The sequence below is a fragment of the Salvelinus fontinalis genome, chromosome 34 (genome assembly GCF_029448725.1).
Source record: "Salvelinus fontinalis isolate EN_2023a chromosome 34, ASM2944872v1, whole genome shotgun sequence".
NCBI lineage: Eukaryota > Metazoa > Chordata > Actinopteri > Salmoniformes > Salmonidae > Salvelinus > Salvelinus fontinalis.
Window position 1 is genome coordinate 3,586,624 of NC_074698.1, and position 27,990 is coordinate 3,614,613.

Here is a 27,990-nt window from a genome sequence, read left to right on the forward strand (position 1 = left end):
AGATTAATAATTGTCCAATTAATAATTGGACAAATTCAGGTAGGTCCCTTCCCGCTTCGTTACGTTTGTTTCCATCTAGGAAATGTTTTGCAACAATGTAATAAATACGTCCCAGACAGTGCGCCGGTGTTTCCAGGGTGCTATAGCAGTACTTTTTGGCTAACAACAACGGTGAAAGAGAAGTCTGATGTTAGCCATCATAGAACAGATTTTTTTTCTGCTGAGTACTTTTTTGTTGTTGTATTGATCTGCCGGCAGGTCTTGAGGACTCACCATTGGTGTGCGTGCCTGTAGGCTAATTGCTATTTGAAGTTGGGAAAAGAGCATACCGTTGTCAGGGCTGACCATAGGGCTTAACGCACTATGATAATAAAATACATTTTTGTGTAAAATGCAACCCATAGCCCATAAGAGTGAAAATGAGCTTGAAAATAAAGCAATTACTTTGTGAGTCATCAGAACTGTAGGCTACATTTACAGTGCACAACTGTAAACAATGACTGTCAACACCACGTTGCGTCTGAAGCAGCAGTAGCTCAAAGAGCCTTAAGTAAACACTACATTATAAAGTTTTGTTTTATTCAATTAAGCGTTTCAAATGTCATAGTATGTCCTTGTGTGTAACAATGTAACATGGACAATATCATTTAGATGAAGCTTTTTCATTGTTAAAATAGGCCTAAAAATGATCTCCAGAAATTAATACTCTCAATTGTTTTGAATACGAACCGTCCGTTCGGATATCCGGATATTTGATTAACCGTGCCCATCCTTAGAGAGAGAGAGTGTGTGTGTGTGTTGGGTAATCATGCGTGTATTAAACATCTTCTATCATTTCCTTCACCTTTAAATAGACCTAATCTCTGCCCTGGTCTTGCTAGGTGCTGCTATTTCATTTGCTCTGGGCTCTGGCTATTGTCTCAGTTGATATTTGACACAGCTGCATGGTTCTAGTGTCTAGTGTGATGTGACTAAATGCCAAGCTACAGTAGCACTCCTCTTTAAAGAGACTGTGTGTGTTAGTGATGCTTGGGCTGACTCATAACCCGCAGTCCCCACTGTTATATCCGTGGCTCGGTCGTGTGTAGGGTCATGAAATGTTGTGTGGAGGAAGGGTAGGTGGATGGCGGGCGGGTTGAATAATAAGAAAACAATAATGTAAATCCATAAATGCATTATTCTTGTGCAATTTATATATATATAGGCTACATTGAAGCTGTGAAATGGAGAGTTGAAAATAAAGAGAAGGGGGTGGGGCAGGAAAGTAATGTCTGGGAACGATATGGGTATGTGGTGATTGTGAGGCGCTATACAAATTCAACAGGCACAAGACAGGGACTTCAAATAGGCCTATGGCACGTCAAGGGAATTGTAGCTTACTATTCAGATGGGATAAATGGAAACTGAAATCTGCACACCCGACTGTTGGTCTATAACCTCTCACATAGACTTTAATATTAATTCCTGCAGAATAAGGCATTTCTTACAGTAAAATAATACACCAAATGTAGGCTACATTTTGACTAGGGGACAGGAGTGGGGAAATATGATTTCTTTCATTCAGCATCTTGAGAGAATGCATGTGTGCTGTTAGCACCTTTACAGGCGGTATCTATCTTTATCAGCATCATACAAGCTGATTGTATGTGGTTGAAATACTATCCAAAAGGAACTGAGATCTTATCGGAAACACGTTAGGTTGTTTTCACAGCTTTCTGTTTTCCTTACGATCGGTCAAACTGATGTCATTTGGACATTTTCAATTTTCTCCCCGGTCCCTAAAAGGTTTTGCTCCGTGAAAGAATCAGAGATGACAGAGAGCTTTACCGACGTCATCTAGATTGAAACATTCACTCTATCGATTCATGATATTCTGGTAAGCAATGGTTTATTTAGTATTCAAGGGGAACATACTGTGTAATGACAGGAGAGAAACTACATGTATCTAGTTATAGACAAGCTGACTAACATGGCCTACCAAAATGTTGGAAATTGTAAGCAGAAACATCTAAATCCTGCGCCCCACAGGCCTCAGATTTTCACTTGTCACGTATAGTTGGGCGGTTGCGGATGGGTTAGCAATTGCCGGCTGGTGCAGGTGACCCGCGCACCACTAGTGTGTGTGTGTGTGTGTGTGTGTGTGTGGGTGGCCATACAAAAATAAACACCTGGGGCCCTGTCCACAACTGGAGAGTGACTCCATCCCTCCTTTTAAAGTGTGGCCTTCCATCCCCACCTGACCCCTCATCATATGGTAGCAGCAGCACAGACGACGGGTTCAGATTAGCACGGTTAAGTTGACCTCTCATGCATGTCAGATAAACATACCCCTCCAGAATGTTCTAGAATCTGTTTACTACTTAAGCCGTCTCCCCACTCAACCAGCAACATGAGGGAACAGCCTTTCGACTCACCAAAGAGCATTTCTGAAAAGTGCTTCCAGAAATGGCTTTAGATAAACTCAATTGACTTAGGCCTTCCCGTCCCCCTCTTTTACTCTTTCTCTCCCTTACATTTTCCATACATTTTGTGACGAGATATGCCCTCATCTGCATTGCTGTTCAACATTCCCCACCTACCAATCATGCAGAGCCGTCTGATTGGTTGCACTGACTGTCATTCAGCTTCGATTGATTGTCAGTGTTTTCCCGTCAATAAGATGTGGTTGGCCAGACGGGGGGGGGGCAGACAACTTGTTTCCTCACACCTCTCCCCTCCCCCCTACTGCAGCAGCTCAACGTCCCAGCTTGTCCCAGCCTATCCATGGCTGTCACACGCAAGGCATTTTGAGTAAAACATTATCACAAGATTAGGATGACTATGACATGTCCCTCCTCCCCCTCGTCAGTTCTTAGCAGCTGGCCTTATTTCGAAGGTGTTGCCATTTGCATTTTCAGTTTCTTTTTTAGGAAGTTCTTGCCTTTCTGCTTGCTAGCGCTGTTGCTTAAAATATTGCAGCTGTTCAGCGAAACAGCGATAGGTCAATATTTACTTGTGACTGTTAAGAAAACACCCCCGTTGAGAAACGATCACTATTGCAACATGTTTGTTTTGAGTCCAATTGGGAAAATGATTTTTACATGTAGGAATAGTTTGAATGTCTCGTTTTTGATTTACTGGGTCGATAGCCCAGAAAAATGCTTTCATTTAGGTTGAAGATGAAACATGGGGACATTGTTTTTGCCTTGTAATGAAGACGTAGGCTACACGATAAGCCTACGTGATTCTCTACGATATTGCATTTCTTTACGTTATTGCATTCTTTGTTGACATGTAATAAAGCGGAACACAACACTGCCTTTTTTTGTGATTTCTAAGCCTAGCCCTAATCTAATAGGAAATGATGGAGCATGTAGCCTATCCTATTATGCAGCTGCACAATGTAACCCAACACCTGTGTCATCCATCACCACACCCTTCGGATCTGCAGTTTTACAGCACGGCACCCTTTCAGAACATAATAACACACCAATCTGCTCTCTCTCTCTCTCTCTCTCTCTCTCTCTCTCTCTCTCTCTCTCTCTCTCTCTCTCTTAGTTTACTTCTCAGGAAATGAATGGTGAATTCATGTAGCGTCTTGTCAGCCTGGCCTGTGTTTGTATTCATGACTGAACATTTCTTAGAAATATTAGATTTTTCAATTGAGCAGTTATGTAAGAATAATTTGCACTTGTGAAGCTAGCCAGCCACCTACGTATTTTTCCTTCCACCATTAGGATTTACCTGCCTTCTCCTCAGTCTGTACCCTCCCTTGTTCTTGAATTACATTAGCCAGGCAGCCTGCCAAACATTTAACCAAATTGCACATTGAAACGGTGAGCTTAGCTTGGCTATGGGGTCTTAAAAGCCCCTCTGAGCTCCATGAGAATACTTTGAAAATACAGATGTGACCCCTGGTAGGGTTCTTTCCCATCACACGCCCCCCCCACCCCCCGTTGGTCTACTGCTTGGCTGCTGAAATCCCCCTTGTCTGGATGTGTATCGGTAGGCCTTCGCTCCAGCTAGGGCTCTGACCTACATTTGGTGAGATCAGCTGTTGCCTCTTGTGTCCCATGCAGACATAAATTAAGCTGCATTGCTCCTCTCAATGTAGTTCTGCTGGTAAATGCCCCCCTCCCCCCACTTCTCTCTATCCTCCAGCTATGGTTTCATCTACGCACCTGCTCCTCTATGCTCCAGAAACATGTCATTGATATCTGATGAGTTCATATGTGTTCAAAGCTTCAGCAACCGGTTTTCTTGCAGAGTAGCAATGTGGTATTGGGCCCAGATCATTATGACTACTATAGGCAAATTTGAAGCATTACATAGAATGCTTTTGGTGTGGTGTAAGACTGGTTTGGATGACCGTGAATGATGATTTGTCAAGGTTGAACGTTTGAAATGGCACATGGATGTTGTGCTGTGTTCATGTAAATCTCTGACACACTCTCTACCCCTCTTTCTCCCTCTTTCTGACTTTCTCTCTCTCCTAGGCTGTCCTCTGGCGAGGCAGTAGGTGGGTGGTGTGGAGCTGGCCTCGGCACCGGGAGAGGCCCCCTCGCCCGCCCCCCCCCTGTGCTGCATGGCTGCGATGGCGCCCGCTCTAACCGACGCCCCGGCCGAAGCTCACCGCATCCGCTTCAAACTGGCTCCGCCCTCCTCCAACCTCTCCCCGAGCGGCGTGGAGAGCAACGGAGGCACCAGTCACATCCTCGTCTCCAGCAACGGCGCCGTCAAGCGCAAGGCCTCCGAAGAGCGTGGTCCTCACGGGGGTTCCATCACAGGTAAGGGGAAGGAGGAGTCGACGAGAAGCAACGAGGCTTCTTCCACACCTCTTGGGAAACTACAGCCGCTGGTGGCATCATACCTGTGCTCAGACGTGACGTCCGTTCCCTCTACCAAGGAGTCACTGAAGCTGCAAGGCGTCCTGCTGCAGAAACACGGCCTTCTGCCCAGCTTCCTGCCCAGGAAACACAAGACACTGGAGCTCTCAGAGGAGCAGCTCAAGAGCATCATGAGTAACAGCAGAGGGGGTGGTCCCCCTGCCCTGTCAAGCCCGCCGCCACCGGTCAACGGCGTGGCTAAGAAGTTCGCCAAAAACGGGCCAGACTGGGACAGTATGACAACGGTCAATGGAGGTAATAACAGGCCTCCTGCTGGACATGGACTGGACTCCCCGGTGCCCCAACCCAACACGACTGCCTCTAGAGGAAACTCTCCTCTCAACGGAGGAGGGGAGCACCAGCAGCCCACAGGACTGTCCTACAACCCTGCCGGAAACCCTGAACAGCCAGCACCCCCCGCAGCCTCCAACACCCCCATGGACTGCCCCGACAGCAAACCCTCCGAACGGCCACCATCGCTGGCCACGGACACATCATCCCTTTCCCCAACGGACCGACAGACCTCCCTGGGCCTGGGCAGCCTTGGAGTGGACGTTAAGGAGCGGACTCAGCAGAGCCAGAGCCGGCAGGGCGAGATTGAGGGGCGTCTGCGGCGCCTGAGGAAGCGCCTCCAGGTGGTTCAGGCCAAGCAGGTGGAGCACCACGTCCAACAGCAGCTGGGGGGGCTCCTGGAGAGCACACTGGGGCCACTGGATGCCCTCCGAACTGGCGGGAGACGAGGAGGCAAGGACGCCCCTCTCACCCCGCAGGAGAGGGAGGGGCTTGGGCGATTCCTGAAGGACGGCTCTGTACCAGCAGAGCTGGAGCGCCTGTCCCTCAGCGGAACCACCAACCTGAGGTCCACGGAGAGCGCCTTCGACTCAGACGCCACGGAGAGCAGCTCCGGAGGAGAGACTGACGTGGAGGAGGACGAGCTCACCAGGGTGGACATCGAGCAGCGACACATCTCTCTGTAAGTACCTAGTACCTGGACAAAATGTTTATTAGGTATTTTTTCCCGCTTAACAGAAAATGTATTGGATAAAGACAGAGTAGAATGGGCCTTTTTGAATGGGGGAATGTTGACTAAATTGGAATTTAGGATGGGGAGAAAGCAGAGAGGGAGTCAGCGACTGAAGTAGTGGAAAATACAACGATGCTAGAGTGAGTGACAGGGAGGGACTCCATCCTGGCTTGGTTTGTTGGGTTGTTAGCCACTGGGGATCTGTAGCCTTGTTTTAGCAGTAACACACTGCCAGTTTCAGGGTTCATCTCCAGTTTACCACTCTCTGCTGCTGAAAGTAAGCCCAATCCAGGCCCATTCATGTTACGTACAAGCGCATGTGTGTGCGCTACATCTTCCTGTGTTCATGAGGATGTGGCTTGCACCCTCCTTTGTGTGGAAGGTGACCCTGATGAAGTGATGGGTAATGAAAGTGAATGAAAACCCTGTTTAATAAAACGCTGTTGTGTTCTGATGCTGCGGTGCAGTGCGGTCCTCTGGTTCAAACACACTTTTATGTCTTCAGGGATAAGCCTGGATCTAAGGCATTTACCAGAGAAAGAAACCACCATTTTCAGAGAAGTGAAGGCAGAGATATCCAGAAAAAGCTGGCATGGCCCCAGGTTAGGTTAATTCCAGTGCAATTGTTATCCTATGTCCGATATCTGATCTTTTGCCTTGTTGACTCCAGTGGATGAGGCACTTAATGTGATCAACGCACGAGTAGATTTGAACCTAATAGATGTTTCAATCTCTTTTTTTACATGCAGATGAAATGATGTAGGAGTAGATTGACATTCCACCCTCAAGTATTCAGTATTGGTCCTATGTTACCTTTTTGAATAGCGCTGGCTAGCTTTTGCTGGTTATGCTAGATGTTCCTATTCAGTTGGATTGGCCTTTTATTTATGATCCTCAGTGCCCACATGTTACTCAACTATGTTTGGATCTTTTTATAGTCAGCCCTGCAGCTTTCCTCCGGCTCCACAAGGCCCACTGGTTATTGTGTGTAGTGCGAGGCCCATGGGCACTCTAATCAATCTACATAGTGCACTACTGTGGACCAGGGCCCGTAGGGCTAGGATCAAAAGTAGTGCACCATGTAGAGGATAAGGAGCCATTTTGGACTCCACGTGAGCCTGACTGGGTCAGAGTCACAGTGGCCTTGTTTGAATGTTGTGAGCTAAAGACGGACCGACGGCATGAGGGATAACCTACATTCAGGCATGATGAAGGCAGTTGGTCGGTCACATGGCCAATTGCGTAAGACCAAATAGGCTTACTTCCAGGCAGATTATAGTGAGAGAGCATGATGACACAGCTGCTGTTTTTTACAGTCTCTGTCTGACTGTCCGTGTGGGAGAAGAAAATAGGGGCGCCTGCACCTTTAAGAAGTGACAGGGCACTCCTCTTGCTGCGAGGGAGGGGGACTTTGTTTTTCTTCTTTTTTCTTGTACATGACTCATAGAAGGTTACGGAAGTGGATATGATGAACAGATATAACATGTTTGCAAACACTTCAACTCACCAGACAGACCTATTCCTGCTTTTCATAGTTTAGGTCGGCAGCTCGTTGACGGTACCACCATGTCGTGTGTGTCTGGATGTCTGTTGCGTCTTGTGTAAGGAAAGCTTGTTCTTTCCAAACCAGTTGATGTCGCTATGGTGGTGTTGATGCAGCCACAATAAGATCATTTTAACATTTTAGCTCTGAGCAACCCCCTGAGGATGAGTTTGATTTGTGTGATGTGTCTTGTATGTCCGTCTGCACGCGGTGTTTGTCCTGGCCCACACGTAATTACACTAGGGGTGTAGCGGTTTACCAAACCACTCAGATTTTTTTACCAGCCAAAATATCAGTTTTACCATAATTACACAAAGAAAAACGGATGAGCATGCTTAATGTTTATAAAACAAGTAATGTGGTATATTGTTCGATTTAATATTCTGTGACCGGAGTATTTTAACAAATGTTTAGCTGCCCCTTTAAGGGTACCTTGGTAACAGGGCCACTCAAGTCATCACATGTGCCTGCAACAATGTCACTAGTAGAGGCCAACGATGTCTCTTTTTGTTAGCTGTGGGAGCAAACTCAAACATTGAAAAGCAACCGAGCTTGTGAACAAAACTATGTAAATAACCAAGAAACACAAGGACAAAGTAGTAGACTTAAGTAAATTAGACCAACTTTTATGCCTGTGCCCATTGCTTCTATAAACAAATCTTTCAGTGCTCAAAACCCTCCAGACGGGCAGTGTTGCTGTGCGAGGTGGGATAACTATAACGTTAGGATTAAGATTTCTTTGTGCGTTACCAGGTATGAAACCAAACGACAGAAATACTTTGAAAACTGCTACTGCAGCATTTATTTTGCTATAAATCGCAACTCGCACTTGTTTTTATGTTGCACTCACACTGTAGAGTCCGAAGTGTTACCACGCGCCAACATGGCTGTTGAATTAGACATTCTTACCCGCCCGTGCCAAAATATACCCGTGTTTGGCAGGTGGCCGGTGTTCATTTTAGGCTCTGTTAGTTAGCCTTATATCCTCCGTTTGTAATCATTAACCTTTGGCTTCCTTCCAGGCAAGGTCTTGTAGCACCCTATAGGCCAAATGTTTCACTCACTCCCATAACCCTAAATAGTATGCATTCAAGAATAAAACTTTTCTATTTCATTGCAAAATCAATGAACTTCTATTGCTTTCAGTTCTACCTAACAGGAGTTGTTTTTAGGTTCATATCTACTCATCCATAGGCTCAATGTGTTTGTGAAATACTGTTGCTTTGAGAATTATGTGCCTTCTGGTGACCTTCTCCCTGTGAACCCCTTCCCCATGTCAAAACACACCCAGGCAAACCTGTCTTGCTCCTGGAGAGCATGTTTGGAATACAGGACATGTCACCTGTGCAGGTAAGTGTCTGATCAACATGGCCCAGTAGGCTCTGGGCCCTTATCCACAAAGCGTCTGCGTAGCAGTGCTTATCTAGGATCTATCCATATAATCTTGTTCATTATGATCTACAAGCCAAAACTGATCCTTGATCAGCACTCGCTACTCTTAAGACGCTTCGTGGAAATGGGCTCTGATGTTCTACTCCTTCAGCCTTAGTGCTGCAGTGCCCTGACTCAGGATGATGATAGGCCTATTCTGGTGCATTCCACTGTCCGCTCCATTTTTTTGGCCTCTTCCAGAGACCAGCGCCTCCTATCAGCAGCTGTCTATCTCAAAGCCTGAAACTAGCCAAGCATCCATTATGCATACCCACGGCCTTTGCTAACAGGATGTTTATATTTTTTGTAGTGCTTTTTTCTCTCTCACGCGCTCTTCCTCGTCTGTGCTCACCTCTCACAGGCTCTTCTTCATCTTAAGGGGAATCTCCACAAAGCCTCATGTATTATTGTACTGTCGTGTCGCTGCTGCAACTCATTCTCACATGGTCTCGGTGCAATACCTTTCTTCCTTCAATCCCTTCAAATGCAACATGGAGAAATAGGTCCTTATCCTTTTTGCGCCAACTGATGTTAAACTTGGTGTGAAATATAGTGTGTGATGGTGGGGCATGTGAATGTTGACCTAATGCAAATTAAGTGAGATTCGTTTGTACCAATACTTTTGGCATCCCAATTTGCTGTAAGTGCAAAACAGTGTTTTATATTCTTCTGCACCAAAACAATGGCAAGGAAATTGGGAGAGATGACTGAGGTGTGTCAAGGTTTTAAATAAGTAAAGCCCTCAAGCACTTACCGACCTCTTCCTTCTGTTACTGGTGTGTGAGAGCTTAGTCCTGATTGGTTCCCAGTCTGTCTGTTTTATTACCATAATTGCAACATTACCATAATTGCAACATTTTGTTTTTCCTCTCATGCTCGCTCAGGTTCCTTTTATTGCATGGCCGTTTGGCACATAGCTGTAGCCTAGGCCTACATTAGGCTAGTTAGCATGAGAGGAACTAAGCTCCTTCTAGCCAAACTATGGAACAACAGGCTTGGTCTTATATGCCCTGTCCTTCAATTATTCTGTGTGCTTCACAGGGCTGTGCCAAGAGTCCTTCGTGTGATTTAAGGACCCGAGTTGCTCATTTACAAATGGATCCACTACGTCCTTGCGCCTTCCTGCTTGCTGACCTGTCGGTTGGCTTTCCAGTTGAGCCAGTTAGCTCGCAGGATCCTCGATGCAAGCGGGTTGGTTTGGATTTCTTTGTGTGGGTGGTTCTCGTCTTTATGTCCGTCCCATCTTTTCTCTCTTCTTTCTGCCTTCCTTTTGTCTCTTCTTTCCCTGACTTGTGTTGATGCGTTCACCTGGTATGTCTGTTCATCCGTCTCTCAGCCTGACGCCAGGCTCTGTTAGCCCTTTTCTTGACGTTTCCATACAACGTGTCCTCTCTGCAGTCCGTACCACATGTCGCCATATCCTGGGTCCTGTTCAGCTGCACCCCTGGGCAGTGAAATGAAAAAACCCACCCGGACTGACTCTAGCTGCTCAGTGTTCAACAGTAATGTGGCGTCTCAAATGGCCCTCATCTGCTCCTCTCACACACTACAGGTCTATCTGTAATGTCCGTAATGACCATGTTATCTCGCCCCAAAGCAAGGGTACACTACAAAATAGTTTTTTGCCACAAAGGTAATACTTTTGTTTGCCACATTTTTTTCATTATAGATCATTCTTATTGTTCATCATTCTTATCTAACCAGAAGGTTTCCAACGGAAAAATCTTGATGTGAAAAGAAGGCCGTGTTGGGTAGCACATGGTGCATTAGACGTCTGTTTAATCAGTCTGGAGATTACGAGCATGCTGGATTAGCAGACACCCACCACCACCACTAGATTAATGGGTTGGGATTGAAACGACAACACGCCTGCCTTCTCAGGATGGCTTTCTGTAGCTTATGGTAGGATATGGTTCACCCCCTCCCCCCCCCATAATGAACGCCCTGGGAGTTGGATGGTAATGTTTTCCTCGTCAGGGTTGTGTTGATTTAGGGCACAGCGTAAATAATCTTTTGCAACAGAAAACGAACATGAGCGTTTATTGGACAAGTCCAGGTTAGTCCCTTCCTCTTTCACTTCTTCCATTTAGTGCCTAATGGACACGACCCAGCTGAAATGGTTCAACTGATGTTACTGCAAGGCTGTGCCAATGCATCTGATCAAGATTAGGCCTATCCCAGGGACAGGATGCCGGTGCCTTCCGTTGCTACCAGATAGATCAATATAACTGGTTTGGGAATTTCTATTGGGCTCTACTAAAACAATCGCAAGCACATTGACTGAATAGTTCGCTAGGGCAACCACCAGAAAAATTGTTTCGTTTAAATAAGCCGGTGGGCCTCGTCCTTTCACAGGTACAAGACGAGCCTGAAGTGGCATTGAAATGTCTTGTTCTTGGCTCGTTAATGCTTCCTATGATTCATTGAAATGGAAGCTGCTATGTGACACACCCACAGCATGGCTGCACAACACAATGACAATGGGAAGAAATAGCTACATAGTGAAATAATGAAGTAGTCGTAAGACTCATTCTTACTCAAATGCAATCACATTTATGTGTGAAGCCCTTTTCACATCTGCAGTTGTCACAAAGTGCTATACAGATACCAGCCTCAAACTTCAAAGAACAAGCAATGCATAGGCAGGCAATGGCATTAAGTAATTTTTTGCTCTCCAGGGAGGTTGGCCTCGGATCTCTTTGTTCTCTGTTACATTTGAAACAGGGTTTCCCAGTGTGCACTTTGGGAGTCTTATAATGTTGGCCTCATGAATACTCCTGGGATGTGCCCTTGGGATTTGGCACACATTAGGATGGTAGATGGTAACCAGGCTTTTTAACATTACCTGGCAGTAGTCCCATGAATCTATTAATGTTCAAATTGGTATGGGGGTCAAGTCCTCCATTGTGTGTGTTTGCAGTCACTATGACACTCTGTGTATGCAGTAGTGCTGTCCAGAGTCATTCACACTCTGTGATCGTAGGAAATGCCATACAAATACTAGTTAACCACCACACATGTGGTGATGTGACTGCATGATTTGAAGCGTAGCCGTTCTCTCTCCCTCACCCTCTTTCTCACTATCTCTTTCACCATCTGTCTCTCACTCACTCTCTCTCACACCACTGTGTTTGCTTTTCACTAATGGATTCAAAGATCATTGAGGTTCTCTCAGAAAACCAGCATATCTTAAATCCTTGGACGAATACCACCGAAAGATGGATGGGGTACAGACGGTCATGTTCATGTGTGGTTTCAGGGCATGGTAGGCTACTAGGCTTAGACTGTCTTCTCAAATGAATGAAAAGGGGAGTCTCATTTTATATAATGTTATATGACATCAGTCTTATTTACAATCCAGGGGGATTGGAAAACATGTCAACAAGAGGCTCCTGTTCATGTACATCTTTTTTTTGTCCGATGGAGTTGTTTGTGCAGTAGACAGAGTAGGTCTATATTTGGTGCTATCTTTTGAAACCTTCTGTGAGAAGGTGGCAGAAATACAGCGGTGTTTCAGACATCCCGAAAATCTGTCTTCTCACAACAACGTGTCTAGCGTCTGATTGGTTTGAGCTACAAATTATTGATAATGGAAAGAGGTGACTCACAAACACGATGATGTTCTCCGTTTTGCTCTACGGCCCCCACAAGTGTCAGAGGCCTCGTCTGAAGGTAACCCATACAAACGAATGGACGTATGGAGGTAGTTTTGTGCCAACAAAAATATGGGGTTAAATACACTGAGTATACCAAACATTATTAACATCTTCCTAATATTGAGTTGTGTGTGTACCAAAAAATACACTGCTCAAAAAAATAAAGGGAACACTTAAACAACACAATGTAACTCCAAGTCAATCTCACTTCTGTGAAATCAAACTGTCTACTTAGGAAGCAACAATGATTGACAATACATTTCACATGCTGTTGTGCAAATGGAATAGACAAAAGGTGGAAATTATAGGCAATTAGCAAGACACCCCCAATAAAGGAATGGTTCTGCAGGTGGTGACCACAGACCACTTCTCAGTTCCTATGCTTCCTGGCTGATGTTTTGGTCACTTTTGAATGCTGGCGGTGCTTTCACTCTAGTGGTAGCATGAGACGGAGTCTACAACCCACACAAGTGGCTCAGGTAGTGCAGTTCATCCAGGATGGCACATCAATGCGAGCTGTGGCAAAAAGATTTGCTGTGTCTTGCAGGCTGTGCCAATGCATCTGATCAAGATTAGGCCTATCCCAGGGACAGGATGCCGGTGCCTTCCGTTGCTACCAGATAGATCAATATAACTGGTTTGGGAATTTCTATTGGGCTCTACTAAAACAATCGCAAGCACATTGACTGAATAGTTCGCTAGGGCAACCACCAGAAAAATTGTTTCGTTTAAATAAGCCGGTGGGCCTCGTCCTTTCACAGGTACAAGACGAGCCTGAAGTGGCATTGAAATGTCTTGTTCTTGGCTCGTTAAAGGTGGAAATTATAGGCAATTAGCAAGACACCCCCAATAAAGGAATGGTTCTGCAGGTGGTGACCACAGACCACTTCTCAGTTCCTATGCTTCCTGGCTGATGTTTTGGTCACTTTTGAATGCTGGCGGTGCTTTCACTCTAGTGGTAGCATGAGACGGAGTCTACAACCCACACAAGTGGCTCAGGTAGTGCAGTTCATCCAGGATGGCACATCAATGCGAGCTGTGGCAAAAAGATTTGCTGTGTCTGTCAGCGTAGTGTCCAGAGCATGGAGGCGCTACCAGGAGACAGGCCAGTACATCAGGAGACGTGGAAGAGGCCGTAGGAGGGCAACAACCCAGCAGCAGGACCGCTACCTCCGCCTTTGTGCAAGGAGGAGCATATACTTTGAATTCGCGAAAAGTGGGAGAGGTGGTCAAGAAACACTGGCATATTTTATCATCTGACCCAGCTTTGCCGGCTGAATTTAAATATCCACCACGTATTGTGTATAGGAGAGGTCGCAATTTACGCGATAAATTGGTTCATGCCAACTGCCAGCCACTTAAGAAAATTAGCCAAGCACTTTTACGCCCTCTACCAAATGGTAGCTATAAATGCAGAGGATGCGCACAGTGCAACAACATGATGAAGTGTCAATATTTCTGTCACCCACACACAGGAAAAAGGTTCCAAATAAATGACATTATTACGTGTTCCACCACCCATGTTATTTACATTATTAAATGTCCATGTGGGCTCTGTTATGTCGGTAAAACCACCCGCTCTCTTAAACAGAGAATTAGTGAACATAAAAGTTCAATCAGGAGAAACGACAGGGAGTATCCAGTCGCTGTACATTTCAATGACATGAAGCATGACATTTCCACCTTTAGATTTTGTGGCATAGAGAAAGTTAAGATATCAGACAGGGGAGGTGATATTAATAATACTCTGAGTAAAAGAGAATGTTTTTGGATTTTCACCCTCCAGACATTGTTTCCAAAAGGACTTAATGATGAAATGCCTTTGTATGTTATGCTGTGAATTGGAACATGAAATGTGTGTCTCTTGTAGATTATTCTGACGTTTTTCATATGATGTACCCAATGACTAATGAACTTGCTATGTCCTCATTGAGATTATACAGAAGTGTTCAATACGCCTTATTTATACACTTTTGTAAGAGTTATGAAATGCACATTGTTATATTTGGTAGCACTTATTTATTTTCCTTTGCTTCCAACCCCCTTCGATGTGTAGAACGGATGTGGGTGGAGCCAGGTCTACATAAGGGTGCAACTTTCAAAAAATCCCAAAAGCTCTGACGAAGGCCGTGTGGCCGATACGTAAGCTTATTAAATATCGGTGATACTATCAAGAGCAGTGTGCGGTTTCCTTTTCCTTCAGCAAGGAGGAGCACTGCCAGAGCCCTGCAAAATGACCTCCAGCAGGCCACAAATGTGCATGTGTCTGCTCAAACGGTCAGAAACAGACTCCATGAGGGCCCGACGTCCACAGGTGGGGGTTGTGCTGTCCATTTATTTGGCGCGTTTGATCCAGAAAAAAACAGCTTCCAATTTGCGCAACGTCACTACAACATATCTCAAAAATTACCTGTAAACTTTGCCAAAACATTTCAAACTACTTTTGTAATACAACTTTAGGTATTTTTAAACGTTAATAATCGATCAAATTGAAGACGGGTCTATCTGTTTTCAATACAGGAGGACAACAAACTAACGCTACTTTTCTAGTCTTGCGCAACTCTCAAACAGTACACATAACGTTACTCTGACTCAAGATGGCCGTACTTCTTCATTGCACAAAGGAATAACCTCAACCAATTTCCAAAGACTCGTGACAACCAGTGGAAGCGGTAGGAACTGCAAACAAGTCCCTTAGAAATCTAGTATCCCAATGAAAACTCGTTGAACAGACAGTGACATCAAAAAGAAAAAATCTGAATGGTTAGTCCTCGGGGTTTTGCCTGCTACATAAGTTCTGTTATACTCACAGACATGATTCAAACAGTTTTAGAAACTTCAGAGTGTTTTCTATCCAAATATACTAATAATATGCATATCTTATATTCTGGGGATGAGTAGAAGGAAGTTGAAATTGGGCACGCTATTTATCCAAAAGTGAAAATGCTGCCCCCTATCCCGAAGAAGTTAAGACCTGAAGCTAGCTAGCTAAACAATTAAGACCTGTTGCTAGCTAGCTAAACAATGGACCATAATCACAACTCATGATGTTATTACCCTACATGAATCTGCAGGTAGCAAACCAACCAGGTTCTATGGCTATAACTAGTCAAGCAAATGTGTCTGAGATACGAAGAATAAGATCATACACATAACGTTAGCTAGCAAACCAGCCAGGAAACGATAGCTAGCTAACGGCACACTTGAAATGAAACCAGTTTCTGTCAAAATTGAAACGTGCAATATCTAAAAATGTAGCTGTCTTACCTGTATACGTCATGGTTGGACGCATCTCCTGTATGATGCCATGAATGGTTGCCCTTTGATGATGTAATCCAGAACGGTGTTTTCTTCATCTCCTTAGCTATCATTCTCGAATTCCACTGATTTCAAAACTCTGTCCTCCAGAAAGTGGAGAGCATACACAACGTTAGCTAGCTAACAGTACACTTTAACTTGACATTAGGTTTATGCAGTTTTACTACGCGATACATTTGAGGGAGAAAAAAACCTGCTTTTGACACGATTAGCTAGACATACTGACCAGCTCCAATAGACAGACGCGTGCTATATGGTTAACCAATCTAAACTCACCTCTCGGCATGTCCAGCCCACTCATTATGGTCTATCTCATTTTATTTGCCTAGGTAAAGGTAAAAAAAGATATGTGAAATTATCACGGTGTAATTAAACAGCTCGACACCAAATGCACATCAAACAAGTATTATCCATAATTATTGAAGAGAAACGTTAATGACCGTATCTGTTTTAAGTATCTATTTTACGGTGACTCTTTTGGTTAGAAGCATTTGATTTTTCAATCGCAAAAAATATTTTGGATTTGTGTGCCCATAAACTGACATATGGAGACATGAAATGTTTCGTAGTTACACTGCATTTCTGAAATCTCTGTACAAAAAAACCTGACAGCTATATCCAGGATTCATACAGGTTTCAAGTTCTATGTCTAACAGCTTAATAAATGATATAACGACAACTTACACTGTAAACTCATTAGAAAACTAATGTTTAATGTCACATGATTCTGGACAAATCCGTCAAGACGCCAACCATGAGGAAGGGTTAAACAGGTTTTAAATCAACCAATCAATCAAAAAATAATTGGCAGATTATTATCAATAAATTCTCAACAGCTATGACAAGTTGTCCAGCGTAGTAAATCCTCACTGGTACCCTAGTTTATAGAAAGACTCATAAGTGCACAGGCAATATAGATAATGCTGCAGGCAGCATAGACAAGAAAAATACATGTTTAAAACTGATAATTGATTGTGTGGTGCAAGAATGAATTCAATTAATTGAATATTGAATGTTACAATGGACACAGCTTCGTAGAACAAAAACATACACCACCTCCGCTCAACAACCTCCGAGGTGCTGCAGACGATATTGTGCCTATCAACCTCACGGCAGTCAAGCAATGCATCCACCAACAGTTGTTCACAATCTAGTCTGGTTGCGGCCATAATTAGACCACGTTTCAAATGTACCAAGAAATGATCTTATTTTTATGCCTAGCAATCAACAACACGTCTTTTGCATATTACATCTCAAACAGTCCCCTTATTGGGACCAAGAGGTTTGTGAGTTTTCTGTTCATCGTTCACCGGTAGGGGGGTCCCGCGTGCTCTGGGTATTACTGACTCAAATTAACTAAATGTGTCGAAAGATTAGTTATTTTGACTGAACAAGTCGAAAAGATCAGAACCTCCCATCACTGTGCCTGCGTGGTTACGTGCGTGTGTGTGCCAGTGTCTCATCCACACCTGCATGTGTTAGAAATTAGTCATCCTAACCGGACCAGTTCCTTTCCCCTTCAGAGGTTATAACCTGGATTACGTTTCAGGTGGACAGTGCTTCCTTTCAAAATAAATGTGTGTTCCTTCATGGTTGAGTGCTTTATTCATTGCGGCTGCAGGTGAACACGTTGCCTGAACCTGCATGAGTCTGCATTCTGCATATAAATTACCTCTAAGCCATTTGATTGGCCAAATGTCCCTCTGCTGGACAATTTAAAGGGAAGTGTGGACTGTGGATGGTTTCCCCACCTACTTATATTAACCTGTGGTTACTACCCTACCTCCCTTTTAAGAGGAACTCCTAGCTCTACAGTTAGATGCTGGGGGCTGCAGGTGAACTGGTTAGTGGTTATAAAACCTGGTCATGTCGCTGTGAAATTAGTTCCTCTGCTGCTGCTGCTCGAGAAGGAATTGGAGAACCCTTGATTAGAGGTCGACCGATTTATGATTTTTCAATGCCAATACTGATTATTGGAGGAACCCAAAAAAAAGCCGATACCAATTAATCGGCCGATTTTTATTTTATTTGTAATAATGACAATTACAACAATACTGAATGAACACTTTTCTTTTACCTTTAATATAATACATCAATAAAATCAATTTAGCCTCAAATAAATAATGAAACATGTTCAATTTGTTTTAAATAATGCAAAAACAAAGTGTTGGAGAAGAAAGTAAAAGTGCAATATGTGCCATGTAAAAAAGCTAACGTTTAAGTTCCTTGCTCAGAACATAAGAACATATGAAAGCTGGTGGTTCCTTTTAACATGAGTCTTCAATATTCCCAGGTAAGAAGTTTTAGGTTGCAGTTGTTATAGGAATTATAGGACTATTTCTCTCTCTACCATTTGTATTTCATATACCTTTGACTATTGGATGTTCTAATAGGCACTTTAGTATTGCCAGTGTAACAGTATAGCTTCCGTCCCTCTCCTCGCTCCTACCTGGGCTCGAGCCAGGAACACATCGACAACCGCCACCCTCGAAGCATCGTTACCCATCGCTCCACAAAAGCCGCGGCCCTTGCAGAGCAAGGGGAACAACTACTCCAAGTCTCAGAGCAAGTGACGTCACCGTTTGAAACGCTATTAGCGCGTACCCCACTAACTAGCTAGCCATTTCACATCGATTACACCAGCCTAATCTCAGGAGTTGATAGGCTTGAAGTCATAAACAGCTTAATGCTTAAAGCACAGCGAAGAGCTGATGTCAAATGCACGAAAGTGCTGTTTGAATTAATGCTTATGAGCCTACTGCCATCGCTCAGTCAGACTGCTCTATCAAATGTCAAATCATAGACTTAATTATAACATAACACACAGAAATACGAGCCGTTGGTCATTGATATGTTCAAATCCGGAAACTATAATTTCGAAAACAAAACGTTTATTCTTTCAGTGAAATACGGAACAGTTCCGTTTTTTATCTAACGGGTGGCATCCTTAAGTCTAAATATTGCTGTTACGTTGTACAACCTTCAATGTTATGTCATAATTATGTACAATTCTGGCAAATTAATTACGGTCTTTGTTAGGAACACCGTTCGCAACAAGCCAGGCGGCCCAAACTGCTGCATATACCCTGACTGCTTGCACGGAGCGCAAGAGAAGTGACACAATTTTCCTAATTATAAGAAATTCATGTTGGCAGGCAATATTAAATAAATATGCAGGTTTAAAAATACATACTTGTGTATTGATTTTAAAGAAATGCATTGATGTTTATGGTTAGTTTTGGTGCCACGACAGTGCTAAATCATCACCCGTTTGGCGAAGTAGGCTGTGATTCGATAAGAACGTAACAGGCACCGCATCGATTATATGCAACGCAGGACACGCTAGATAAACTAGTAATATAATCAGCCATGGGTAGTTAACTAGTGATTATGTTAAGGTTGATTTGTTTTTTTTATAAGATAAATTTAATGCTAGCTAGCCACTTACCTTGGCTTCTTGCTACCCTCGCATAACAGGTAGTCAGCCTGCCATGCAGGCTCCTCGTGGAGTGCAATGTAAGGCAGGTGGTTAGAGCGTTGGACTAGTAACCGGAAGGTTGCAAAAACGAATCCCGAGCTGACAAGGTAAAAATCTGTCATTCTGCCCCTGAACAAGGCAGTTAACCCACCGTTCCTAGGCCGTCATTGAAAATAAGATTTCCAACTGTTATGAAAACTTGAAATCGGCCTTAATTAATCGGCCATTCCGATTAATCGGTCGACCTCTACCCTTGATGGTGTGTGTGCTCAAGAGAAGGGGTCGTGTAGAGGGGAGCAGGTCACACATGTAAAACATCTGTCACAGTTCAAGTATCAGGAACAAGATAACAGTGTAGCTGGTCTCGGTGCTATTGTAACACAAATACCACAGCTCATATTCTCTTTTGTGTGTATGAAAGGTTAGGCGTGTTTAGTGTCTGGTTTGGATGAGCCTGTAACGTGTGACGCTGTAGCAACATGTTATGGAGAGAAAAAAAGAAGTGCTAACCTAGTAAAGTGGAGCTTCCCTCATACACAGTACATAATAGAGCCTGTGCGTGAGAAGTAGCTGTGGTACTCAGTGTAAATAGACTAGATTGGCTGCTCAGGTATCCTGTTGCCTGCAGCAGAGAGAGGAGATTGACTTGTTTTAAAGGGCAGCTCCCTCTGTGCACTGCTCCGGAGCTGTCAATGTGAGCCACTGCCATCTTTGTGTGTGTGTGTGTGTGTGTGCGCACATGTGGGCAGTGTGTTTTTGAGTCAGAGGCGCAGAGACCGAGTGAGCTTTGTTCGCTCAACAAACCAGCTGTCGCATCACCTTCTCAGTTTCTCCTCCCGCTCTTTAACAGATACAGGAAGTGTGTTTGTGTGATGATGTGTGTGTGTGGCGGTGTGTTTCCTGTTGTGCATCTCGTTCCAGTCAAGCTAAGGTGGCTGACCGACCAGTTTGTGTGTCTGGGAGCTGAGAAAAGGAAGGAGGAGTGCCGCCATTGTGAACTGTGGTGTATCATTACCCATAAGGTTAGATTTCTCGTTGACCTGTGCTTCTCTCCTCCCTTTTACGCTCGCTTGGTTTCTTTCTGTGTTTGGATATTCTGTTTTATTACGCCTTACTAGTCCAGTGGGAGCGTTTTATAGTAACATGATCATCTATGATAATATTTCTTCACCCCAGGCTAATACAGGCCTTATGTGACTCACAGCGTATACCCATTGGACTACCCAATGCACCCTGGTAATTTTTTTAAATTAAAATAAATAAATAAAAGAGCATAGAAAAGCTAACCAGGGACGGCGCTACCAACTAATACAAAATGGAGCCTTTATTAGTCAATCAAACTCTATATTATTATATATTTTTTTTTTTTATGGATGTGGCTTTTCTCTTTCAGGCCAAGCAGCATGTCCTCTCTTGCTCTGCTTGTCAGATTCTTCAGGTCCTTCCTCCTTAGAATGGCAGAATTATTTGGGACATCAGTCTGATTAACGCTTTATCGGCGAGAACTCCTCTGACCTTTTACGAGACAGAGGGTTGATGGAATATGACATTTGGATGCTCTATATCAATGTTGCGGTTTTTCATTCTTTCAGAACCTGGCAGCCTTGGGCTTTGTCTCCCTACCCTTTGCATGGCGTTCGTCAAAGTGATCTTCTGCTGAACAAGCTCTACGACAATTTATTCCAGACGTTGAGTAGCGAGGCCTATTTGAGACGGCCTACCCGTGTTCGGTGGAGCAACGTGCTTGTTTGTATGGATGTACTGGATAGGGTTGGATGCGGTCAACATTTCGGCTACGGTTGCCTACCTTTGTAAAGTGCTTGGAGAAACAGCGGAGGTGTGAGCTAGTATGCTCATCAGTTCCTGGTTTTAGTTGGTAGCTGCAACACACCCTTGGTTTCATTTAGAGGGTGCTGCTGCCCCGCCTCCTCCTCCTCCCCCCTCTCCCAATAGGCCTAGCCCGAGCTCGGTGTGTGTGAAGAGCTCTTCTCATCCCGTCTCTGTGTGCTGCCTCAGTACCTGCAGCAGAGTCCCTCCCTCCTCCTATAGTCCTGTCTATCCCTCCTCTCTCTCTCTCTCTCTCACTCACTCACTCACTCACTCACTCACTCACTCACTCACTCACTCACTCACTCACTCACTCACTCACTCACACACACACACACACACACACCCCCCATCATCTGTAACTGGCAGAGCCGGGCCCATAATGAAAGGGCTCCAGTGTGTGGGTGGCAGTGTGAATAAGGCTAATGTGCCTAGTGTGTTTGTGCTCGCATGCCTATATGGAACTTTTCTGATTGCTTGTGAATGGGTGTAGTTTGCAAGGTTTGTATGTTTTTTTTATTCCGCTGCGCATGGTGGTCATGGCCTATTTCATTTTAATGTCTAATGTACTTGTTCCCTCCTTTGTTGTTTTAGAAAACACTGACTTTTAATAACTTACTCAGTTTCAGTTGGAAATGGTGGGGGTTGAGGAACTGACTGTTACAATGATCTAAAAATAGAAGAGATGGCGCTGCTATTAATTTGGTCTCCATATCGCTTAGTCTCAAGTATATTTATAATTAATGGGGGCGGGGGGGGCGTTCTCAGTCCCCCAGGAGCGTGCTTCATCCCTGGGCCAAATGAGTCCTGTTTCTGCTGCTCTGTGGCGGAAAGGTCTGCTGGATGGAAAATGAGATTACAGGGCAGAGAGCGAGGAGAAGACAGCCTGAGCCCCAACCAGCCTGTCTGCTGCCTCAGGACCACTGGGGACTGCACGGCGATGGTCCACTAAACTGTACCACCCCAGGCTTGAATCCTCTAGAAACACACCATCCTCATATTGCAGTGGATTTTCATTTGCTGTAGGCTACTACCTCCGTAATTGTACCTCACAGCTCAGAGTGGGTTTATTACAAAATGGAGGCAGGCGGGCACTGTGACTGAGGAATTACGATGCTATTGAGTCCTTTTTTTTTTAAAGACCAGGCCGTAAACAAATAGATTTTTGCACGCTAGACATCTGTTGGAACAGGACAACTTCTGGTGCCCTCCAAACTTGGAGGTTGGCAGATTTGACACACTAAAATATACACTGAACTAAAGGCCTACACACTGCTACACATTACAACTATTAAAATGTAACTGTAAATGGTGTAATTCAAAGGTTACCCACGAGAAAGGGGAAAAGGTGAAAACAAAAGCAAAGCAAAGCAAAGGGTGTAAGTGGACAGGGTTTTGGCATCGTCTCGTTATGTTTTTCTCAAGTTGACACCCTCACGTGGTTTCTCCTTAGACCATTATATGTTTAACAACTTGTGACTACATTTGAAATAGCATGACATTTTTATGGAGAAAAAGAAAGTCAACAGAAACCATGTATGTTAACCATATTAGCATGACATCAGTCATGGGGCCGCAGATAACTCACAATTTGCATATTTTCTCCGTGGGGTGGTGGGTAGTATATCAATCTGTCTGTGAATTAGGCTTTACTTAAGATTCTCATGTAATCCTTAACCTGTTGAAAGCACTTTAAAAGCTACACGCCCTGATGCTCCCTGCTTGAGCCTCCTTCCCCTGTCTTGTGCTTAGGCCTATATGTACACAGTGGCCAGTTTATTAGGTACACCCATCTAGTATTGGGTCCCCCTTTGCCTCCAGAACAGCCTGAACTCTTCGAGGCGTGGAAACATTGCTCAATTGGTATCAAGGAAAATAATGTGTGCCAGGAAATCATTCCGCACACCATTTATACCACTGCCACCAATCTGTACTGTTGACACCAGGCAAGGTGGGGCCATGGACTCATGTTTACACCAAATCCCTACTCTGCCATCAGCATGACGCAACAGGAACCTGGATGCGTCGGACGAGGCAATGTTTTTCCACTCCTCAATTGTCCAGTGTTGATGATCACGTGCCCACTGGAGCCACTTCTTCTTGTTTTTAGCTGATAGAAGTGGTCACCTGGGTGGTCGTCTGCTGCAACAGCCCATCCGTGACAAGGATCAACGAGTTGTGCGTTCCGAGATGCCTTTCTGAACACAATTGTTATTTGTCTGTTTTTAAAGCCCGCTTGTTAGCTTGCACGATTCTTGCCGATATCTCATCAGCAAGTTGTTTTCACCCACAGGACTGCCGATGACTGGATGTTCTTTGTTTGTCGCACCATTCTTGATAAACCCTAGACACTGTCGTACGTGAAAAGCCCAGGAGGCCGGACCTTTCTGAGATACTGGAACCGGCGATTATACCACGCTAAAGGTTATTTAGGTCACTCGTTTTGCCCATTCTAACGTTCAATCGAACAGTAACTGAATGCTTGTCTGCCTGCTATATATAGCAAGCCATGGCCACTTGACTTACTGTCTGTAGGAGCAAACCATTTCCGTGAACGGTGTGGTGTACCTAATAAACTTTCCACTGAGTATGTGTTTGTGTTAATTCCGAGGAGGCACTAATGCGTTGGAGATAATCTTGTTGTTTTCTGACATTGTCTGTGGACAACAATACACATTCCTGGACCGGTGGGCAGTGCCATGGAGGAAGCCACTGGGTTCTTGAGTTTATTTTCCTTCCGGCAGGACAGACGCTGGGAGTCGGGTCAGAGAGAACAGTCTACTGGGCTCTGCTCAGGGTTTGTTTGGTAAGAGGATTCCTGCCCTGACGCTGCCGTGTTAAAGATTTGGCCCTGCCAGAAGCTCAGACTCTCGAGCTCCTCGGCCTTCATGCAAAATCAACTGGAACTACTGTCGACTTGTTATGAGTATGTTAGTCAGCGTGGGCACTGGACATGGTGCATGCATAGGCCAAAATCAGAATGCATGGACACGTACCAGTCTTGCCCACACACACAAAACAAGGCATGAGAACATACACAGACACCCATACACTTTTTCCAACTGTTACACAGATAAACTCATTTATTTCATTCACAACGCCCACTCCTAGTCTTCTACCAAGGCCTGAGACTCATTCATCACGCGCACACGCACGCACACAGACCGTTCTGTTTCCTCTTCCTGTTTCAGCACCAACAGCCAACCAGATTGGCCAAGAGGAATACTGGCAGGTCACATGGTCCACTAGGCTAACTAACCCAATCAACTGGTTGAGAATCTCCGGCAGTCAGACTGATGTTATATCCAGGCAACAGCCAAAGGCTACTTAACAAATTGCACCCTATTCCCTATATAGTGCACTACTTTTTACGAGTCTGTGGTAGAGAATGGGATACCATTACTGACACTAAGACTCATCGTGGGTTTTCTCCCTTCCCTGTTGGACCTATGGCAAAAGTCCACGGCTAAAGTAATGCACTATATAGGAAATGGGATGCCACTTGGAATGCTGCTGGTATAGGGTCATTTACATTTAATCCCCAATCCTTATTTCAACCGCAGTCCTTTCAGCAGCTGAATTGCCATAAAACATTTTTTTTAAACATATTTTATTCTCGATCATTCTATTTCATTGGTACACAACTCTTTCCCTTGATGTGATTGTAATGTGCTGGTCTTTGTCCTCACTTTTTTACGTTGGCAACTGATACAAGCCCAGGCAACAAACAATTGGTCATCTCCCTTGCCAAAATCGGACACAAAACCAGACGACACAGAGAGGAAGCTAGGCTAGGATGGTACCTTTTGACGGTCTCCTCCAGGGCTGGTGCTAAGCCTAGAGTGAGGGAGGGCCCAACCCGGGCCTGGCGGTGAGCTAGCTGCAGCCCAGCAGCCTGCCTGCCTGGCCTGCTCAATAATACATAGAGGAGAGCTGCTGCCAGTCAGATTGTGCGGTAGTCTGGAGGAGGAGTGGAGCCTAGCGCCCGCCTGTGACACAGCAGCCCAGCCCTCACAGCTCCCGCTTCTATTTAAGACATTTATGTAATGTGTAGGCCTTCCACGAACTGGAAAGGGTGCTTGGTTTCCATAGCAAAAGATGTTCAAAGGGTAGGCTAGCCGAGTCATAGCTCACAACCTATGGAGGCAATTTGTATTACTGATTCTGATATTAACTCCGCCGCGTGGTTGTTTTGTCCTTTTGAAAATCTATAATGGATTATTGTGTGAGCCACCATTTTAATGTCCGTAACAGATTTAGTTCTGTAAGCTCTGTCATCCTTTTCATACAACAAATAAAGGATGGCTGGTAAGATTGATTCGTACACCACCTCTTTTTGACCCATCTAGGCCTATGTATTTCTTAGTGTTAACGTCTATATTTCAAGGTTGTATGAATTTAGGGCCGACGTCCCTGTGTCTGTCTGCTTGTATGGCCAGTATAGACTTTGTGTTGTGTACTGCGTTTGTTGTCTACGCGTAGACTAGGAGCGTGGCTTACTTTGATGTGGCTTGCTTTGATCGCTGCTCCCATCTGTTGTTGTAATATGCACAGCCTCCCCCCCCCCCTCCCGTTCAACAGAGTCACCGCTCTGCTGGGTGACGTCACCGTCCCTGTTGCTATCTTGTCACCAGCGTCACTGTGGTAATTAAGCTAGTAGCACACAAGTACCCCTCACCGGAGCACGGTGTCCGCTCTGCTCAGCTCTGTCTGGGTCATGGTTTTTTGTTATATTCTCTGACAGACAGGCAGGAGGTGAACAATGGGAGTATGGTACACTGTAGGTAGCCCAAGGCTGATTTTCAAGGCCTGTGTACTGTCTGAGTCTTTTGAGTAATGTTTGGGTTGTATTCTATGCAGGTAGATAGGCTATACTAAGCCTTACCCCCAATTACACCTGTTTTTATGACGGCGCATATAACCTAGGTTGAATACGACCCTGCTGTCAAGTGTCGAGTGCTTGGGAGGAGGGAGTTTTTTGTCAAGCAAATTTCTATTGCGATTAAAGTATTAATACGTCCGGTTGCCAAGTAACAGGGAGCATTTGGCCTTCGGTGGTATTTGTGTTGAGAGTTCATGAATCTAGCTTTTCGATTTGAATATTCAAATGGTCCTTTTTGTATTTTGCTTTCATTGACCTATATGGGCCAAAGGTGAATGGTAGAGCATGCAACACTGGCTTGACACCTCCCCTGTGCAGCAATCTAGAGGGTCACCTTTCCACCCATCACAACATAGATTGACAGCCTACTTGATTTACCACCCATCAACAGTAGTATACGTCAGTATATCAATTCTCTCTTAATTGGATTGTAAATGTCACAGCATTCAACTTAAACTGAAGTGTCACAATAAGTAAGACTTCCATTGTTTGATTAATGAGAAGTCGGTTGACAGGAGATGACAGGAAAACAACGACGGTAGCTCCAACGTGATAGGTTGAAGATGAACTAAAGGTAAAACAGCTTAATTATAGGTGCCAGGCTGTCAGCCCTATCGAAGCCGATGCAGAGCGCTGTCGGGACAAGTAGTTTGAAGTCGTTGGCACTGAAATACGTTCACATGGAGCCGAACCTGAAACTCTTCCTCGTCCACCTATCACCAGCTAAAGGCAAGATATCTTCCTCTGTTGCTGGCTGGCACCACTCTACGAAGGTGTTGCATTGCTAGGAAAGATTCACCATAACATGCAGCCGCCCAGCCTCCCTGTGGGGAACCTATGAAGGAATATGCTGTGGATTAGGACAGAAAAAGAGTGGTGTGCAATTCCAGATCAAATCTAGTCAATTCAGGAAGTACACTAAAACTCAATACAAATTGTATTAAATGAGGAAAATGTGGAATTAAATGGAATTTTGTTTACTTTCTGAATTGAAATGGAATTGGCCCCAACCCTGGTGCGTCTGCGGCTAACATCCCTGGCCTAATATTTTATTTTGGCTACTGAAGTTATTGTATGATGACTAACACCCAGTGTCAAAAAAGGATAGATCTGGATTATTCTGGTCTTTTTTTTGTCAACAGAATATGTTATTTAGCTCAATATTTTCATCCGGACTAGATTTAATTGCCTCTCATGGTGATCTCTCTTAACTTCTTGAGAATACAGGGGGTGCTGTTTTCGCATTAGCATAATTTCCTCTACAGATTAAACTGCCTCTTATTCAATTATTTCTCTTACTATATGCATATAATTAATACCATTGGATAGAAAACAATCTATAGTTTCTAAAACCGTTTCAATTTTGTCTCTGAGTGAAACAGAAGTCATTTGACAGCACTTTCCCTGACCAAGAAGAAGAATGCAAGATGTGTATGCTCGCTTCAACGCTCTGCCTATATATGGTCACGCCACCTATGACCCGAAACACACTTCATTCGTCTTCCTCTGGGTGTCAAGAGGACGTCAGAGGAGAAATTTTCTGTTTATCTTGTACTGACGTGAAATAAGACCTATTTCTTTGGCGTGACCGACAACTTCCGGTTCTCTGAATCGCGCGATTTGGAGGTGCGATTGTCTACTGTTTTGCTGCCGTTACGGATGAAAACTATCTCCGTCTCGAAGTTTGTTTGATACATGTGACCATATCATCTTAATGTATGTTTTTTCAATATAGTTTAATCAGATTATTTTAATTTTTTCGGGAGTTTTGCCGTGTTCCGTTCTGTGACTTTTTTTACTTTGGCCAGTCGACCAGTACATATGCTAAATGAAGAGGGAAAGTTGCCATTATGAATGGATTGAACGACTCATCAGGACTAAGGACACCTTGATCAACATTCTGATGAAAGATCAGCAATAGTAAGACCCAATTTACGATGTTATTTCATATATCTGTCGTGCATGT

At 44.3% G+C, this 27,990-nt stretch overlaps 1 protein-coding gene across 1 annotated transcript in view; it reads left to right on the forward strand.

Moving 5' to 3' along the window:
• The window catches only part of LOC129832872 (KAT8 regulatory NSL complex subunit 1-like), an 80,206-nt gene that overhangs the window by 26,227 nt on the left and 25,989 nt on the right, over positions 1 to 27,990 (forward strand). The window contains 2 exon segments of the mRNA XM_055896954.1: positions 4,476 to 4,554; positions 4,557 to 5,838. Of these exon segments, the coding sequence (XP_055752929.1) occupies positions 4,476 to 4,554; positions 4,557 to 5,838 (1,361 nt within the window).